This window comes from Nematolebias whitei, chromosome 21 (assembly GCF_014905685.2).
Source record: "Nematolebias whitei isolate Nwh7 chromosome 21, NemWhi1, whole genome shotgun sequence".
Classification (NCBI taxonomy): domain Eukaryota; kingdom Metazoa; phylum Chordata; class Actinopteri; order Cyprinodontiformes; family Rivulidae; genus Nematolebias; species Nematolebias whitei.
This window is the reverse complement of record NC_056518.1, coordinates 10,512,620-10,531,953: the sequence shown is the minus strand read 5'-3', so window position 1 is coordinate 10,531,953 and position 19,334 is coordinate 10,512,620. Positions and strand designations below refer to the sequence as shown.

Here is a 19,334-nt window from a genome sequence, read left to right as displayed (position 1 = left end):
CAGACCTTCATCTGTGGTTCGTGTGGCGCACACGCACGTACGGACACCATCCCCCTCCAGGGAACCACTTCATTACTTTTGTCCGTACGAGTTTGCTTTTGTCCCGGTTAAAGAATCAAACACCGAGCTGCCGCTAAATGAACAGATCAACAGGAAGTGACGTCCATGCAGCTCGAGTCTGATCTGGAACAAAATTGACGCCATTTGTGGTTTGAGCTATGGTTTAATAAAAACCTACAGTGGGTCTTGAAGTCTGCTGCAGTTAGCTCCCACTGCACACTCCTGGTTTCCACCAGAACAAATCCACTCAGCGTGTAAAACTGCCCAGCTCTCCTGCTGACGGTGAGCTCCAGGAACGAGCGCTCAGCGAGACAAAGAGCACTTCGGTCGTGTTCAGACGTCTCGCTGTGCTTCCAGTCTGACGCTCAGCGTCAGCGCTGTGAAGATACGTCCCAGCCAAGAAAACCATAAACCTGCTCACACGAAGACAAGGTCTTTGACTGGGTCTGGGCGTGTTTCTGTCACTGGATGTCCAACTACAACAGATTCACTTCAGAGACGATCTCATGTAAAATGGCTCTTCAGAAAAAACACAAGCATCGATTTATTTGAGTCGCTTTTAGATTTGCTATGATTGTAGATGAGAGTAGTCCTCAACACTTACTGCAAGTGCTAATCATTGCACAACATATCTCTGGCATTAAGAGTTGGAGTCTGTTCGTCTGTTGTCAAAAGAACTCGCTGAACGGATTTCAATGACACTTTTGAAAAGTAATCAGTGGAAGCACGTTTACAGCTGATTTAACTTTGGGAGTCAAACAATTCAAGACGGTCGCCACAGTTAATCAACTTGAGCCAACACAAAAATGGCTCGAACTCGGTCTGTTTTACAGACACTGGGCCACATGTAGATGTGGTAGTAGCTGAGAGTCATGTGTTTTAAGGTTGAACCAAAATGGCTATGATGTCATCATTTTTCAGCATAATAAAGACTATTTGAGAACGTTTCAGCATAAAAGCAGCATTCCTAGGCACGAGGCATTACTTTTCAGAGATTCTGACCCAGTTTGCAGTGCTTTTGTGTTCTACTACAATAATAGTAAAGTGCAGATGTTTAGAACTAGATGAATATGAAAGAATGAATAAAAACCTGTGGAGTGGTAGTAAAGGCCCTACCTTGCCTGGCTGTGTATTCATTGTCCTCAATGAGCCTCGCCAGGCCGAAGTCAGCGATCTTACACACAAGGCCGTCTCCGACGAGGATGTTGGCTGAGCGCAGGTCTCTGTGGATGTAGTTCATCCTTTCGATGTACGCCATCCCTGCTGCCACCTGGGAGATGGAGTTATTTTTCTCCATTTAGCATCACATCATTAAACAGTTCATTGCTAAACGAGACTTTTTTATCCAGTCAGTTTCTAAATAAAGACGACAGACGTGCTGAATGAGTAAACAACACTTTACTACGTTTAAGTTGTATCTGTAAACACAGAACTGCTGCCACTGAGGGATCATTAACATTTCATTTGACAAATGTAAAAAGCTAAATGAAAATGGCTAAAAGTGTGCTAAACTGGACAAACTGGTAAAAACTGAGGCCGGTCAAATTAATTTGTTGATAAATGAAATTCAAAGTAAAAAAAACGACGACGTAAATGAGCAGCTCACCTGAGCGGCCATGTCCACCAGGTTCGGCAGTTTGAGGCCTCGGCCCTCTCCGTCTTTAAGGAAATCAAGCAAACTTCCTGAAATTGAGACAAAAATATTTAAGATCAAAAAATTGTAGATGTGATGTCATAGATAACTTTGACAGCTGTCAAGTCAGAGTTCACGGAGTGAAGAAGTACATTTTTGTCGGACGTTGCTTTTCTGAACTCTTAATCGTTTTCCTGATTAAAAAACATGCAGAAAAGAAACTGATGACTTCTGCATACTTTGTGTACTCATGCAGGGGATGGTGCTCCGACTCTGTGCTTTGAAACTTTTATACTTTTACTAAAATGTAACAGTTCCCAATAGAAATATATAAAGATCTCTTCAGCTCATTCCTTGTTTTCCTTGAATTCTGTTTCAGCTTACGTAGTAAATATTTAGGTCTTTTTATGTTTTTGTTAGTAAGTATTTGGCTACTTTTGCCTTTACCTATTGTTCAGCTACTTACTTTTTAGCTAGCATTTTGCTGCTAGCTACTGTTCTGCTACATTTAGTTTCTAATTAACAAAAAAATTTCTAACTAACTTGTTGTTAGTTTTAGCTTTTATCTATCTTTTAAAAAAAATTTTTTAGCTAGTATTCTTCTAACAACAAAGTCCATGCTCAATAATCCAGGTATACAATCCAACATTTTTCAGTCAGGTCATCTGGACAGTTTCTTTTCTTTTTTTTTGTGCTGAAACGTTTCACCTTCGATCCAGATGGCTTCATCAGTCAAGGAAACGCACAACAAAACTGATTCTTCCCCCAACAGCTTACTCCAAAGTGGAACAAACTAGTTTTGTTGGTGCTAAGATGGTCTCTTTGGTACGCCCCTCCTCCATTGCCGGCCCTCTTCCTTGTTGACAGTCATGTCAAACTGGTTGAAAACAACAAAGTCCATGCTCAATAATCCAAACAGACCATCTAGCACTAACCAAACTGGTTTGTTCCACTTTAGAGTCAGCTGTTGGGGGAAGAATCAGTTTTGTTGTGCGTTTCCTTGACTGATGAAGCCTTCTGGATCGAAGGTGAAACGTTTCAGCACAAAAAAAGAAAAGAAACTGTCCAGATGACCTGACTGAAAAATGTTGGATTGTATTGCTTCTACTTTTAGCAAGCATTTGGCTATTTTAGCTTTTAGCTACTGTTCTGCTACTTTTAGCAACTGATCTGCCTCATAGCCTTTTTCTTCTTTTACATTTTAGCTAAACCTTAGCTAGCTTTAGTTAGTTTTTGCCAGTTTTAGCTTTTAGCTACTGTTTTGTTGTTATTAGCGTTTGGCTGGCATTTTGCTTCTTTTAGGTTTTAGCTGCTGTTTTCCCTCTTTAGCTTTTAGCTAGAGTTACCTAAACCACAGCCTGTACCTTTGCTCATGTACTCAGTGACGATGTAAATGGGTTCTTCGGACACCACGGCGTAGAGCTGCACCAGCTTATCGTGTCGGAGCTTCTTCATGATCTGAGCTTCCTCCAGAAACGACTCGGGTGACATGGTGCCAGGTTTCAGAGTCTTCACTGCCACCTTGGTGGTGCCGTTCCAGGTGCCTGATCAAAAAATAATAATTATATCTGTGCTAAAATTACTTTTAGAATATATATATTCATGTTCAAGTCAAGTCAAGTCAAGTCATATTTATTTATAGAGCAATTGTGATTAAAATGGTTCATATTTAACCTGAATTCAGTTACATTTTCTTAAACCACTACAAAAAATGTGGTGTTCAAAAATTATTTTCACTGCAGCATTCAGTTTGAAAACATCTGTCAAATTTTGATTCGGTATTACAGCAAAAATAAAAACTTTTCTCACTGAACTCGCACATACAGCTGCTGAACAACTTTGAACATCTGTCCAGTGCTTCGTTCGTGCCAAAAAGATACACACCCATCCAGACTTCTCCAAACTGGCCGTTGCCGAGACGTTTAATGAGCTGCAGCGACTCCCTCGGGATCTCCCACACGTCTTTGGTTTTGACGGACAGGTCCGTGAGACGAGGCATGCCTTTGTGGCACGGCACGATCAGTCGGCAGCACAGCCCTGCAGCCCTGGCTGAAGGGAAGTACGGAAACTTTTGATCTCAAGGAAGGAAAAAAGACCAGAAGTGTCACGGCAAAGCGTTTCTGCACACATTAGGGCAGCGGCCTCACCAGAGTAGTGCTGAACCAGCTGTTGGAGCGTCTCAAACTGGGCCCTGGTGGTGATATAGTAGCCCCCATTGTCCAGTTTGCGAATCTTATAGTGTTTCACGTGGTCTCCCTTGATGTCATCCCAGTCCTGGATGGAGAGAGAGTAAGCCCCTGAAACAGAAGAAATACAACCGTACGTTAAAAACAACCGTGTTAGTTCAAACAAGACCTCCAGGTGTGGGAATACTTCAAAAGCAGAACATCAGCTAGAGATGTTAAATATATTTAAAGTTGCTGTGTTTTATGTTTCATAAAACTGGATTCCTTTTCCACATTTATGTGTTCCTATACACCGCCCCGATTCTGGAAAAAGTTGGGACATTGTGTAAAATGTAATGATTTGAAAATCTCATAAATCTATATTTATACCACAATAGAACGTTGTAAACTTATCAAATGTTAAAACCAAGAAACTGTACCATTATTATGAAAAAAAAATTATGTAACTTTGAATTTCATAGTAGCAACGTATCTTAATGAAGTTGGGTCAGGGTCAACAAAAGGCTGTAAAATTAAGTGTTATAAATAAACTTGAAACTAATTAATTAATTGACAACAAGTCAATAAGAGTATAAAAAAATACTTTTTGAGAGTGTGAATCTCTCCGATGTAAAGATGGGCAGAGGTTCACCAGTCTAGAAAAACTATTCAAAAGCCTGCTTCTCTGACGGTATAGGGGTTCATTGGTGCCTCTGGCATAAACAGAGTGCACATCTGGAAAGGCATCATCAGTGCAGAAATTATATACCGTATTTGTCGCACCGTCCTATAAGTCGCATCAGTCCACATATGTCTAAAAAAGTGGAAAAATCCATAAATATGTCGCTTCACCGTATACGTCGCATCCATTATGCGTCACAGCTGACAACCTGGAAATGTGCGCCGGTGTTGTGCCAAAAATCGATGAGCTGCCAAAAGGCGGCCATGAGAGCATGCACAGGAGGACTTTAACAAGAATTTAACAAGATTAACACTTAAAAACAATTATTTGTTTGCTCAAAATTATAGTAAAGGTGTGTCACAGTCTAACTTTGCTTAATAAATGCACTTTGATGGTCAAATCAGCTGCGTTTCAAAAGCCCATTCGCAGCTGCAGGGGCACGCCGAGGGACAACTCTCTGTGCATTTCATCAGAATATAACAAGATAATCACCTAAAAACACTTTGTTTGTCCTGATGCATGCTCAATAATCCAGGTACAAAAATCTAAAAAAGTTCAATCATTTTATTAAATGTTCATTTATTGTTGTTTATTAAAACTGTTTATTAAAGTTAAATTATTAATTAATCCTTTTAAAAGTGTGCCTCAGTCCAACGTTTGCTTAATAAAAGGACTTTATCGGTCAAATCAGCTGTATTCGCTGCCTCTGTGCTCCGGGAGCGTGCAGAGGGAAGAAGAATAGGAAAGACGAACGCTGCTCGTGTCTTCGAAATTTAACAAGAAAATAACCTAAAACAATGATTTGTTGGCTCGAAATTATAGAAAAGGTGTGTCTCAGTTGAACTTTTACTTAATAAATGCACATTAATGGTCAAATTAGCTGCATTTCGCTACAAGCAGCGAGCAAAACGATAGCTGGTGAAGATTCTCAGTCATCCAGGACATGGTAAATTCAAAAAAGTTCAAGAAAAAACAATAAAGTATAAAGTACAAACCGGATTCCAAAAGAGTTGGGACACTAAACAAATTGTGAATAAAAACTGAATGCAATGATGTGGAGATGGCAAATGTCAATATTTTATTCGTAATATAACATAGATGACAGATCAAAAGTTTAATCTGAGTAAATGTAACATTTTAAAGGAAAAATATGTTGATTCAAAATTTCACAGTGTCAACAAATCCCAAAAAAGTTGGGACAAGCAGCAATAAGTGGCTGGAAAAAGGAAATTGAGCATATAACAAACAGCTGGAAGACCAATTAACACTAATTAGGTCAACTGACAACATGATTGGGTATAAAAAGAGCTTCTCAGAGTGTCAGTGTCTCTCAGAAGCCAAGATGGTAAGAGGATCACCAATTCCACCATTGTTGCGCAGAAAGATAGTGCAGCAATACCAGAATGGTGTTACCCAGCGTAAAATAGCAAAGACTTTTAAGTTATCATCATCAACCGTGCATAACATCATCAAAAGATTCAGAGAATCTGGAACAATCGCTGTGCGTAAGGGTCAAGGCCGTAAAACTCTACTGGATGCTCGTGATCTCCGGGCCCTTAAACGTCACTGCATCTCAAACAGGAATGCCACTGTCAAGGAAATAACAGAATGGGCTCAGGAATACTTCCAGAAAGCAACGTCAGTGAACACAATCCACCGTGCCATCCACCGTTGCCAGCTGAAACTCTACAGTGCAAAGAGGAAGCCATTTCTAAGCAAGCTCCACAAGCTCAGACGTTTGCACTGGGCCAGGGGTCATTTAAAATGGAGTGTGGCAAAATGGAAGACTGTTCTGTGGTCAGATGAGTCACGATTTGAAGTTCTTTATGGAACACTGGGACACCATGTCATCCGGACCAGAGAGGACAAGAATAGCCCAAGTTGTTATCAACGCTCCGTTCAGAAGCCTGCATCACTGATGGTATGGGGTTGCATGAGCGCTTGTGGCATGGGCAGCTTGCATGTCTGGAAAGGCACCATTAATGCAGAGAACTATGTTCAGGTTCTAGAACAACATATGCTCCCATCTAGACGTCATCTCTTTCAGGGAAGACCCTGCATTTTTCAACACGATAATGCCAGACCACATTCTGCAGCAATCACAACATCATGGCTACGTAGGAGAAGGATCCGGGTACTGAACTGGCCAGACTGCAGTCCAGATCTTTCACCTATAGAGAACATTTGGTGCATCATGAAGAGGAAGGTGCGACAAAGAAGGCCCAAGACGATTGAACAGTTAGAGGCCTGTATTAGACATGAATGGGAGAGCATTCCTATTTCTAAACTGGAGAAACTGGTCTCCTCTGTCCCCAGACGTCTGTTGAGTGTTGTAAGAAGAAGGGGGGATGCCACACAGTGGTAAAAATGGACTTGTCCCAACTTTTTGGGATTTGTTGACGCCATGAAATTTGGAAACGACAGATTTTTCCCTTAAAATGATACATTCTCTCAGTTTAAACTTTTGATCTGTGATTTGTGTTCTATTCTGAATAAAATATTAGATGTTGGCACCTCCACATCATTGCATTCAGTTTTTATTCACAATTTGTTTAATGTCCCAACTTTTTTGGAATCCGGTTTGTATAATAAATAAAGTCCAGTTGTTTTTGTATTGAACTTTTTTGAATTTGTCATTATAGCCACATTTTACCTATTACATGATAAAATGTCATGTTATACAGCTACTACTACTCTGCTACCATCTAGTGGTTAAAAATAGTACTGTTCAATTTTTGTTTTCAGTCAGAATGAATGAAAACGGTCATATCTCAGCCAAAAATTGGATTATAAATATGGTGAAAAAAATCCATAAATATATCGCATCGGCTTATAAGTCGCAGGGCATGCAAATTATGCAAAAACCTGCAACTTATAGGCCGAAAAATACAGTACAGGTTTTAGACCATCTTGTCCCATTCAGAACTTTTGAACAGCTAGAATCCTACAGTACATCATACAAGAATGGGACAACATTCAACTCCTAAAGCTCCAGCATCTACTCAGTCCCTAAATGTTAACAGACTGTTTTTAAAAGAAGGGAAATACTTCACAGTAGTGAACACTGTCCAGTCTTTTCTTGATTTCAGACGTGTTGCTGTCATCAAATTCATAATCGCCTCATTTTTTGAGCCCTGTCGTGGATTCAAGATGGCACTTGGAAAAATACCCTCCGTCCGTCTGGTTAGTATTGTGAGCTGGGTAATTGGAAAATTAAGCAATGTGTTGACTTCCATTTTGGTGTGTGGGTGCATCTAGGCATAAGAAAGGTCACTATTGAAAATTGGATTGCCACATCAAAATCCAAAATGGTGACCGCCACGTAGAAATGTAAACTGGCCGCTCCAAACATTTGAGGAAACTATGCTTTCTAGGTTTTATATTGTTTAAAAATAAAAAGTTTCTTCAGATGACTGGGGTGGCCCAAGATTTATCTATGTTGGCCAAGGCCACCATTTGCCACCCCTTGGCTCCACCACTGCTACTGGTGGTGGATAAAATTGCTCTCTCTACCTGCCAGGACTCGTCAATATGTGCCGCCTCGGACAAGCAAAAAAAGACAAATAAACCTCCCTTTGTTCTTGTCCACAGTGTAACTCATCCCCACTTTAATATTTTGCACCAAAAACACAAGTTTTACTTACTTAACTTACTTAAGTTGTTCAGCTCCAGTCCAGAAAACATTAACCTCAAAAACTAAAAACATTCATTATTCAAATCCCTCAGTGTCGGGGGGACATGGGCGTATTGTTTGCTTCCCTAAAAATGGTAGAACTTAGCAAACATTTGATTTGTGAACAAAATATGAGTTGATGGGATTTTCAAACCATTGCATTTGAAACCCAGTCCTCGTGTCAGCACGTCGCTGGGAGTACCTTTGGTTGTTTCGCTCTCTCGAATGAGAAAAGTGCCTCTGGCATTGCCACCGGAAAGGAGCTGCCTCTCTGCGTCCTTTCGACCCAGTTTACCAAAATACCAGCTGCAGGAGAGGAGAAAACAAACGATGAAGTCCAACATTTGTTTTAAATCATTTTGCTGTATTGTCTATATTATTTAGGATAAGCTCCCTGCTGACGGAGCTGCCGTGCCTCCCAGAATAAAGATGTGGGTGAGAACAGTTTTCACTCACTCCTCAGCTTGGATTGAGTCCACAGGAGCTACGTAATTACTGGGAATGTATCCAGTTCCACCTGTAGTAAGAGATCGAGCCTCCCACCAGTCTCCCTCTCTGAAAACACATTAAAGGGGTAAAACAGAGGTGCATGATAAAATGATAGATCTAGCAAGTGAAATGATTTGTAACAACTTGTTAATTTATACATCAATGTAGGAACAAACTACTCAGTGCTGTACTTTCGACAACAACAACGTGTGTGAGCTGCATATGGCAGCTCTGACTGAAAGCGCTGAGCACCTTTAATGGACAACAACAGGTGCTGCTCACTCTTTATTGGTGACTCTGGAAAAAAAAAAAAGTTTTCCAAGGGCCTTGGATTGATACAGATTTGTCAGACTTTGTTACAAAGAAAGCATGCGCTGGCAAGGAAACAATAACTGTGAGAAATTCTCAGATGATTTTTGACAAACAAACAAAACGAAGTGAGGGGAAATGTGAACGTAGTCAGCAACAAATCCTCTTATCACTGTTTCTACATCAAAATGGATCTAAGGAAATATCTTGATGCTGCTCAATAATCCAGTTGGAAAAATTAAAAAAAATTAAAAGTCAGGTCCTCTGGATGGACTCTTCTTGTTGAAACATTTCGTCTTTTATCCAGAAGACTTCGTCAGGCTGAGGAGCTGCAACAAACTCAGTCTTAGGACCGGTTTACACGAGAACAACCTCTAGAAACTTTAGTGTTTTTTCAATGTTTATTGGGGGTAATAAACAAAACAATGAGCTGGTTTATACAAAAACGTTGGTTACGTACTGTAACCCCAGATTCTATGAGTATAGGCGTAGCCCTTTAAGGCTTTCGCTTAGTTTCCCACTAAGCGAAAGCCTTAAAGGGCGAAGCCTATATGAAATAGAACGCTGTATTTTCCATGTCAGTCAGGTTGCCAGATAAGAAATTATGAACTATAGTACTGTGGCTTTAACCTAAACGGTCATATGTGCTGAGTAAAGATATTCTAAGATGAGGTGTGTGTTGTAATTGTTGAACATGTGCACAGAGAAGTAGAGATGCATCGATCCAATACAAATATCGGTATCGGGCCAGGTATCGAAAAACTTCTGTATCGAGTATCGTGACAATGTGACCGATCTATATCCAGATCTATTCACTCTAATTCTATGCTTTGTGCTCTGAGTGACGTCACGCGCTACCGAACTCGCCGCAGATGGTTTTCAAAATGGAGCGAGTTAAAGGATCAGCCATCTGGAACTATTGCACACTACCTCAGCCAACACATTTGACAGCTACGTGCAATACGTGCGCATCGACAAGTCTTTTAAGTTAATTCAGCACTGGGTTTGTAAGTTCAATCATCCAGGTAGACAACAATAAAAAATGGCTCAATCATGTCATCTGGACCCGTTTCTGAAACAGGTCCAGATGACATGATTTAGCCATGTCTGTTAATTCAGCACAGTTTTTCCTGTATCTGAACGGTATCGGATAGGTATCGTCGGACACATATAACGCAGGTATCGGTATCGGAAGTATAAAAAAGTGGATCAGTGCATCCTTACAGAAAAGGAGGGGGTAAAAAAGACATTTAAATTTATCTGGCAACCCTCATTGTGAATGCAACGTCTGAATGATCACAGTTGTCCAAACTGGTGAATACACTAACGTCTCTTTGGACTCCGGGTTTTATGAGTTTTGCTCTTACAAGCCGAAAATGGGTGAGTAGCACAAAAACAATTCAGTTTATTTATATAGCATCAATTCACAACAAAGTTGTCTCAGGGCGCTTTACAGGAACATTCACATGCATAGAAAAGCCAATTAGTAAAGTTCTCTGTCTAAGGAATCAGCAGACAAGTTGAATCTTCACATCTTCACAATCTCCCATCCTGAGCAAGAACAATGGCAACAGTGGAAAGGAAAACTCCTTTTTGAAAGGAAGAAACCTCCAGCAGAACCAAACAGTCTGATCTCTGCCATTTCTTTTGCAGGAGGTTGAGGAGCATTAAGTGTAGAACCACTAGACTGAGGAACAGCTTCTACCCTGAGGCTGTTGCTGTTAGACTCATGAACCTCTAACCAGAATAATCACAGTGAAATAATCACTGTAATGTCACTTAATTGTTGATATGTGCTGCTGATCTCATGCTGCTGATTTATTTATACTGCTGTGTTCACTTGTACTCGTCTGCTCACACAGACTCATGTTCGTGCTGCTGTTGTTGTTCGGTGCATTGTTTTGTACTACTAGTGCTTAGTGTATTTCTTAGTTCATATCTTAGATCTTATTACTGTTTTTCTTTTACATTTTATACTTTTGTTGAATGGAACTGGGACCCTGTGTACACAATTTTGTTCCATCACATGTACCACATGTGGTGCAAATGACAAATAAAGAACCTTGACCTTGATTTAACTGCTGTTAGTGCAGAAAAAATTTGGACTGCAGCCGCCTGTAATGCGCATGTGCGACTTCACACTTGCGGAGTATTTCCACTCTGAGACCTGGATTCAGAAACCTTGGGTTTCAGAGAGAATGAGGGCTGTTGTCGTGTAGATGAACAGCCGAACGTCGTGTAAGTGGGACCTTAAACAGCACCTTCTCATAGTAGATCAACAAGTTTTCTGGTGACATCCAAAACTAGCTGTTCACATGATAAAGGTGGACCACCAGCTTAACAGTTGATCACTAGTGCCCTGACAGATGCTGAGTGATGCTAGCAATCACAGCATTGTAAGAGGGGGACAGTTGAACACGGAGGCCTCCACCCCTGTTTGATGATGGATGGTTTCTTTTCAAAGATGGCCTCCTTCTCTCCTCTCTCAAACCATCGTTGCTCTCTATCCAGGATGTGAACATCTTCATTGATCAGCATAACGATCATCATTAGGCTGATGGTCCTCATTTACCATGTGAACGACTAGTTCTGGCTGTCACCAGTAAACTGGTTGATGAGGTGCTGTTTATAAGACTGAGTTTATTGCAACCTGAAAAGGAAGAAGCAAGTAAAGAGGATGGATGGATGGATGGAGTTTATTGCATCTCCTCAGACTGACAGCCTTTTGAATAAAAGACTAAACGTTTCAACAAGAAGAATCTGTCCAGAGGACCTGACTTTACGTTGTTAGATCTAAAGAAATATTATAATGAAGAAAATTGTCAGAAAAGTTGAAGTTTTTGACTTCAAGGTATAATCGCAGCTCAACAGTGACTGTTTTTGACAAAGATTAGAGCATAAGGGCAGCACAAGGGTCATTTTCTCTATTAATAGAGGCCAGTTCCTATCAGGAGGAGTAAAGCCCTGATTGAACTGTGAAATAAAGAACATATATTTTAAAAAGCTGTACAAATCTCAAACACAGAGATCAGTGAGCGTGTCTTTGACTGTGTGACGACATCGTGTCCCAGATTCAAGTTTCAGATGTTGGCGAAAGATCAAAAAGCGTGGAAGGAGGACACGACCACCACCCTCTCGATGCCGTCAGGCAGATGTTTGCAAACTTACGTGCTGTTGAGGATCTGGAACCTCTCCCCCTTCCTGAAACTGAGGTCATCTTCAGTCCTGGCTTCATAGTCGTACAGAGCCACGAACAGAGTCACCCCTGCAGGAAAGGAAACACGTTGGTTAAATGAGCTGTTCAACTCGAGACCTCAGAGGTGCAAAAAGGACCGCTTTCAGTTTATTATTCTTCTATTTACGCCCAGCGTCACGTAAGACGTGTTTATGCAATGTAAACACAATTTATTGTGTTTTTCAACCATCCACTGATTCACCAACACTTCAGCTTTTCAAGCGTCTCACTAGGACATAAAACTGTAAAATAATTATAGTCACCAAAAAGGAAATAACAGAATCCAATTTAATGATAGTTTAAAAGACAAGGAACATGCTGTAGAGTATTGAAAATGCTAATTATTTTGTACATTTTACAATAATAAAAAAGGTTATGCATTACTTGAGTGAGAACAACGAAGTATTGTTTATTTCAACATCTTTCAGCTCACTGTAAGGATATTTTAGTCTTCATCTTTAACGTTTTGATTTTCAGTCACAGCAGGCAGCATTGTTCCTCCATACAGAACTCATAACAAGAATGAGACATGTAGCTGCCAACCAGTAACTAGAGTTAGGACCAGAATAAGAGGAGTGTATGTACAGGTGCTGGTCATGAAATTATAATATCATGAAAAAGTTCATTTATTTCAGTAATTCCATTCAAAAAGTGAAACTTGTATATTATATTCATTCATTACACACAGACTGATATATTCCAAATGCTTATTTATTTTAATGTTGATGATTATAACTGACAACAAATGAAAACCCCAAATTCAGTATCTCAGAAAATTAGAATATTGTGAAAGGGTTCAATATTGAAGACACCTCAGTTGTTCCTCCCCATCCCGACGTTTACCTCCACCCACTCCATCACACCACCACTCAAGCAGGGCCTTGGGGTTCAGGTGCACTACTGAGCTGCGGGGAGGATCCTCCATCTCCGTGGTTCGTGGAGACCTGGGCCCCAATTTTATCAAACAACCTAGACACTCACATAAAACATTCTCACGACACATGCATATATAGGGTCTGGAGTGGACACACGGTGGCATATAGGGGGTGGGATGTGTAATCATTCTCACCTCTGGGACCTGTGCCCACTCTCATATGTAGCATGTAGACATTTGGGGTTCTGGGCAAAGGTTAGGGAGGTGAACGGGCACTGCCTTCTCTCTGGGGAGGGGGTGGGTCTTTGCCAGTCACTGCCTCATCCCACCCATTTTAAATGCACTATATAACAACATGCATCAACATCTCATTTGAGTGGGAGGAGGGAGGAGTTGGGTCTTCCTTAAACCCTCATTCTCCGTCTGACATTTGGGGCGGGTGTGGGGTAGGCTGCCTGGTTGGGGTCTGGGCTGTGGGTGGGTATTGGGCCTTGGGGGGCAATTGGGGGTGGGGCTGGTGCTCCGGTTCTCCTTGGATTGACACTTGCACAAGGAGGGAAAGACACAAAAGATTATTTCTACAGAGGCTGGCTGTTCACAGAGCTCTGTGTCCAAGCACATTAATAGAGGCGAAGGGAAGGAAAAGAAGTGGTAGAAAAAAGTGTACAAGCAATAACTGCACCCTGGAGAGGATTGTGAAACAAAACCCATTCCAAAATGTGGGGGAGATTCACAAAGAGTGGACTGCAGCTGCAGTCAGTGCTTCAAGAACCACCATGCTCAGACGTATGCAAGACAAGGGTTTCAGCTGTTGCATTCCTTGTGTCAAGCCACTCTTGAACAAGAGACAGCATCAGAAGCGTCTCGCCTGGGACTGCTGCTGAGTGGTCCAAAGTTCTGTTCTCTGATGAAAATAAATTTTGCATTTCCTTTGGAAATCAAGGTCTCAAAGTCTGGAGGAAGAGAGGAGAGGCACAGAATCCATGTTGCTTCAGGTCCAGTGTCAAGTTTCCACAGTCAGTGATGGTTTGGGGTGCCATGTCATCTGCTGGTGTTGGTCCACTGTGTTTTCTGAGGTCCAAGGTCAACGCAGCATCTACCAGGAAGTTTTAGAGAACTTCATTCTTCCTGCTGCTGACCAACTTTATGGAGATGCAGATTTTATTTTCCAACAGGACTTGACACCTGCACACAGTGCCAAAGCTACCAGTACCTGGTTTAAGAACCATGGTATCCCTGTTCTTAACTGGCCAGCAAACACACCTGACCTTAACTCCATAGAAAATCTATGGATTATTTGTGAAGAGGAAGATGCGATACACCAGACCCAACAATTCAGAAGAGCTGAAGGCACCAGAACAACCTGGACTCTCAGAACACCTGAGCAGTGACACAGACTGATCCACTCCATGCCACACCACACTGCTGCAGTAATCCAGGCAAAAGGAGCCCCAACTAAGTATTGATGCTGTACATGTTCATACTTTTCATGTTTATACTTTTCAGTTGGCCAATATTTCTAAAAATATTTTTTTATTGGTCTAAAGTAATATTCTAATTTTCTGAGATATTGAATTTGGGGTTTTCATTAGTTGTCAGTTATAATCATTAACATTAAAAGAAATAAACCTTTGAAATACATCAGTCTGTGTGTAATGAATGAATATAATATACAAGTTTCACTTTTTGAATGGAATTACTGAAATAAATCAACTTTTTCTTGATATTCTAATTTTATGACCAGCACTTGTATTTGTCAAGTTAAATTTCTGCAGATATTAATAACTTAATAGCTAATTAATCATCTTGGATTAGTTAAAAAAAAATGTTGGTAAACTTTTGGTTACCAAGCTTTAGCAGGAGGAAACCATTGATCTTGTTTCATGTTTATATGATTGAAATGACTCAAGAGTCCTTGCATCTTTTAATGGGTCTAAAACTGTAAAATAAATCTATTTTCTGATTGGATTTAAATCCCACTAAAGCAACGATGACTCTGACTCTGCTTCGTTTTGTAATCTTGGACATCTATGCTGCTTCAAGCTGCCCTCCTGGAGGGATTTCTTTTTCATGCAAGTTGATGATGCTGACTCAGCACAGGTGGTCTGGTCCTGCTGGGATGCACCTTCAGAAATATTAAAACTGACCTTGAAGCAAAAATGCTGTTTATTTGTTACCCATACGTCGTATGTACGTTTAAATGTTCAGTTTCCCCCACACCTGAGGCAGCTTTTCATTCTTCATCAGCAACATGTCTGGTCCTTCTGCTCGTCAGATGTGCCTCAGAGCCCCGGCTATAATTTAGGTCAGTCTGGTTCCCATTAACAAGAGGGCTGTGGACTTATATCCTCAGCAGAAAGATTCAGTTTTCAGTGCTAAACAACGCTGGAGGAAACAAATGTGCACCACACTGCTAAATACAATAGATAAAACATAAATAAAACAGATTGTGATCTAGATTTTATTCACAACTGAACATAGTTTAAACCTTTGTTTTGTTGCTAAGAAATTGTGCTTACTTTAGGGGAAAGTAGTGTTATTTTGAATTTGATGGCAGTAAACCATCTCAGACTGGTTTAAACAGGACCGTGCTTTCCTTTGTGACGTTTCTCCTCTTTTAACAACAGACTGTAAACAGTGAGGAAATGCTGAAGGAGAATGTGGTCCCACTCTGGTCTGAAGTAGAATCTGTTCAACAGTCCTGGGTTTTCTTTGCTGGGTTTTTCATTTCTTGGTGCTCTGAATATTTCCAGCTGGTGCGGGCTCAGTCCAGCGCTTCAGCTCTTCTACTACGTAGCTGTACTGTTGTAATGGATGCAGTGTGTGGTACTGCTTAAATACCTTCCCTGGGAAAAAAGTAGTCTGGATGGGAGCATATGTTGTTTTATAACCTTTGAATACTCTTCTGGTGCCTTCTCATATGCCATAGGCAATAGTGCACCCCTATACCATCAGAGGCAGACCTTTTAATTATGTTCTGCTAACATTCAGTCTTTGCACTGAGGAACATTATTCTGAAAAAGTTCCTCAATGTTTAAAGAGTTTTTTTTCAGACTGGTGAACCATGTTTTCTTCTGAAAGCATCAGTCTCTCTAAAATGCTCTTATTTATTCTTATGTATTCTGAAAAGGATAAGAGGCCGCACTCTTAAAGAGCAGCAGCAACTCCGCCCATAAGGGGCGGTGGGGGGTGGGGTTCTGTTGACGGGGCGGGGCGCCCCGCTTGTATAATGGTAGGGGAAACACTGAAGGAAAAGTTAGACTGAGACACCTTTACTATAATTTCGAGCAAACAAATAATTGTTTTTAAGTGTTAATCTTGTTAAATTCTTGTTAAAGTCCTCCCATGCACACTCCCGCCATTTGGCAGCCAATCGATATTTGGCACAACACCGGCCCACATTTCCAGGTTGTCAGCGGTGACGCATAATAGATGCGACTTATACAACGAAGCGACGTATTTATGCTTTTTTCCACTTTATTATTAGACATATTTGGACTGATGTGACTTATACGGTGGAAAATACTGTAACCTAATAAGTTGCAAAATGCTCCTCCAGCTGTTTCTCACTTCTTTTTACAATTTTTTATTGCCCGTCTTTTTTTAAATGTTGTGCTGCCATACAAGTTAAAACGATGAATGAAAGTTTCTACATTGAAACATTCGTATTATGTTCCATTGTGGAGAAAAATGGGTTTACAAAATTGGCAAATCCTTGAATTCTGTTCTTAGTTTCACTTTACGCAGGTTTTTATGAATTGTGGCTATAAAATGCGAGCTATAATAGACTTTTGAACTTGAAGCCGATAAATTCTAACTCACCAGTTCCTCCTCGAGACCGAAGCGTCCCAGACTGCGAGGACGAGTGGACTCCTCCGAACACGGTCACTCCCTGCGTGGCCGCACCGTGAAAGTTGTTGTAGTTGGGGATGGTGGTGACGCTGAAGCTGGGGTAGTGTTGCGGTGTGGGGTCAGACCCATAGCGGTAGCCCGAGTTGTGTGAAAGGCTGGTCTCTCTGTCATCAGTGAGTTTGGCTGCTTCTTTATCCTTACATTGGACACAGCCCATTCTCTATCGTCTGTCAACGGAGACGGGAAGAGACAGAATTAACGCGGTTGAAATAATAGCTCCAAAGCTGCTCCGCTAGGGGAAATTATGATTTAATGTTCTATTATTTCACAATTTCCTTTGAGACTTTCAGAAAGCCTTCAGAAAAATCTTTCAATTAGGCTGAAATTAAACACAATGCTTACTCTCCGTTACAACAGAACATAATGTGACTGAGCTCTTTGAGCATGGCTGATCTTTGTATACAGAACTGCAGATATTTTACAATGAATTTATCCAGCTTAACTTTCCATAATACAAGTCAAAATCACTACTATTTGCCTTTTGGCAGCCAGGTGATAAATGCACTGAAAGACCGTAAACAACTAAGCATTTCCTGGTGCTTCTCTTCATCTCACAACTGATGGAGCATGTGGCCTCAGTAAACTGGTTTCTCTAATGAGTGAGGCAAATCTTCGTTAATTAAAAGGAGCCTTGCCATCTTTATAGATGCAGTTAAATTAGTGAACATCCAGGCTAAAGGAGTCCACCTTTTAGGTCCTGGAAGCTGGGCCTAAAAGGTGGTGAAGCACGGCTGGAATGAGGTGGATGATAGCAGGGTTGTCTTTCATCAGCCGACTTCAGACAGAAAATTGGAAACATACGTGTTTAGAGGCTCTGCAGCTGAAGAGGGGTGGTATTAACATTAAACGCCAAACTATTACATCTCTGCTCGTCCAAAGTAAAGACTCTGTTAACATCATAGTTTGTCGAGCTACAGGGCAGATTGTAAGAAAAAAAAAAAAACTATGATAAAAAAAAAATGTCAATAAAATCAACAAACGTAAAAAAAAAAAAAAAAATCACAATCTGAAAACCATTCGGTCAGTTAAGTTTTTGTTTATTAGAATATATGTGGGTTTTGAAAAGATTTGATATTAGAGCCGTTTTGAAAGACCTAAGTATTTTGGGGGTCTGTTTTAAATTGACTAAATACATACAGAGAAAAAAGAGCAAAAACAGATGTGTTGTGTTGTGTGAGGAAAAAACTACTTACACAGGATGAAACGACAACTTCATCCAATGCTGGTTAAGTTGTCTGCTGTCAAAAGTAAAAGATAATGCTTTTGCTCGTCTGTGTGTTTCTGTTTGTATTGTTAGCGAAATATCTCATGATCACTGAACAAGTTTGAATAAAATCTCTCAGAAAGTATTGATTGAGTTGGAATCTACAGCTGATGGAGTCAGCCCAACAGTGATGGACACGGTTCTGCTAAATGCTGAAAACAGAACTAACTTTCCATTTAGCAGATTAATGTTTTTGTTAACTTTGAAGACCTTTAGCGGAGTTAGCTTCAGCTACATATAAAGTCAGTGAAATAGTCAGCTAACTTTTGTTCAAGATAACAAAACAGGTTAAATCGTGTCATCTGGACCGGTTTCTTTAAGTGAGAAATGTTTCGTCCCCCATCCAGAGGACCATCCACATTGGCCTTGGTTGTTGTCAGGCTGTTTCTGTGAGTAGCAAGTTGTCCATCTGGCCTAAAACATTTGATTGTTGTACAAGATGATTGATTGTTTTGGATGGGTGTGTTTTGCATGTGTTAAAAGTCTACTTTTTGATATTCCAACAGGACGTTGTCTTGAAACACGGCAGTGGAGGCTACCTATGGGACAGATCTGGTTGGCAGGCCATAGACTGATTAAGTCCTCTGGATGGGGGACAAAACATTTCTCACTTTAAGAAACTGGTCCAGATGACACGATATAACCTTTTTTGTTATCTACCTGGATGATTGAGCCTACAACCTTTTTTTTGTTTTTTCAAGAGACATTTCTCCACACTAAAAGCTTACAAGAGCATGGTGATTTACACAAAGTGATGCTATGTCATGCTATGCAAAGCTACGCTAAGTGCCACTCAGTGATGTCACCACCCTTGCAGTGCTTTTCCCGCTCATATCTAACAAAAACAGTCTCTGACTCATGGTGTCAGTTTACAGCCAATAACAGAGACTTTAACCGAAATGCCAAAACAAACCAGAACAGGAAAAAAAAAATCAAGAAAAACGCAGTTTCACACTCAGAAACATTGTAAACAGTCAGAAACATTGTAAAAAGTCAGAAACAATGTCAACAGTCAGAAACAATGTAAGCAGTCAGAAA

General features: G+C 40.6%; 1 protein-coding gene across 1 annotated transcript in view; it reads right to left on the bottom strand.

Moving 5' to 3' along the window:
- LOC119427356 (tyrosine-protein kinase fyna) overlaps positions 1 to 19,334 on the bottom strand; it is a 31,748-nt gene that overhangs the window by 1,225 nt on the left and 11,189 nt on the right. The window contains exons 2-10 of the mRNA XM_037694958.1: positions 16,943 to 17,199; positions 12,180 to 12,276; positions 8,670 to 8,768; positions 8,416 to 8,519; positions 3,841 to 3,990; positions 3,578 to 3,742; positions 3,058 to 3,237; positions 1,667 to 1,743; positions 1,177 to 1,330 (exon numbers count right to left, since the gene is read on the bottom strand). Of these exons, the coding sequence (XP_037550886.1) occupies positions 1,177 to 1,330; positions 1,667 to 1,743; positions 3,058 to 3,237; positions 3,578 to 3,742; positions 3,841 to 3,990; positions 8,416 to 8,519; positions 8,670 to 8,768; positions 12,180 to 12,276; positions 16,943 to 17,189 (1,273 nt within the window). The 5' untranslated portion in view covers positions 17,190 to 17,199. The remainder of the gene's footprint in view (positions 1 to 1,176; positions 1,331 to 1,666; positions 1,744 to 3,057; positions 3,238 to 3,577; positions 3,743 to 3,840; positions 3,991 to 8,415; positions 8,520 to 8,669; positions 8,769 to 12,179; positions 12,277 to 16,942; positions 17,200 to 19,334) is intronic.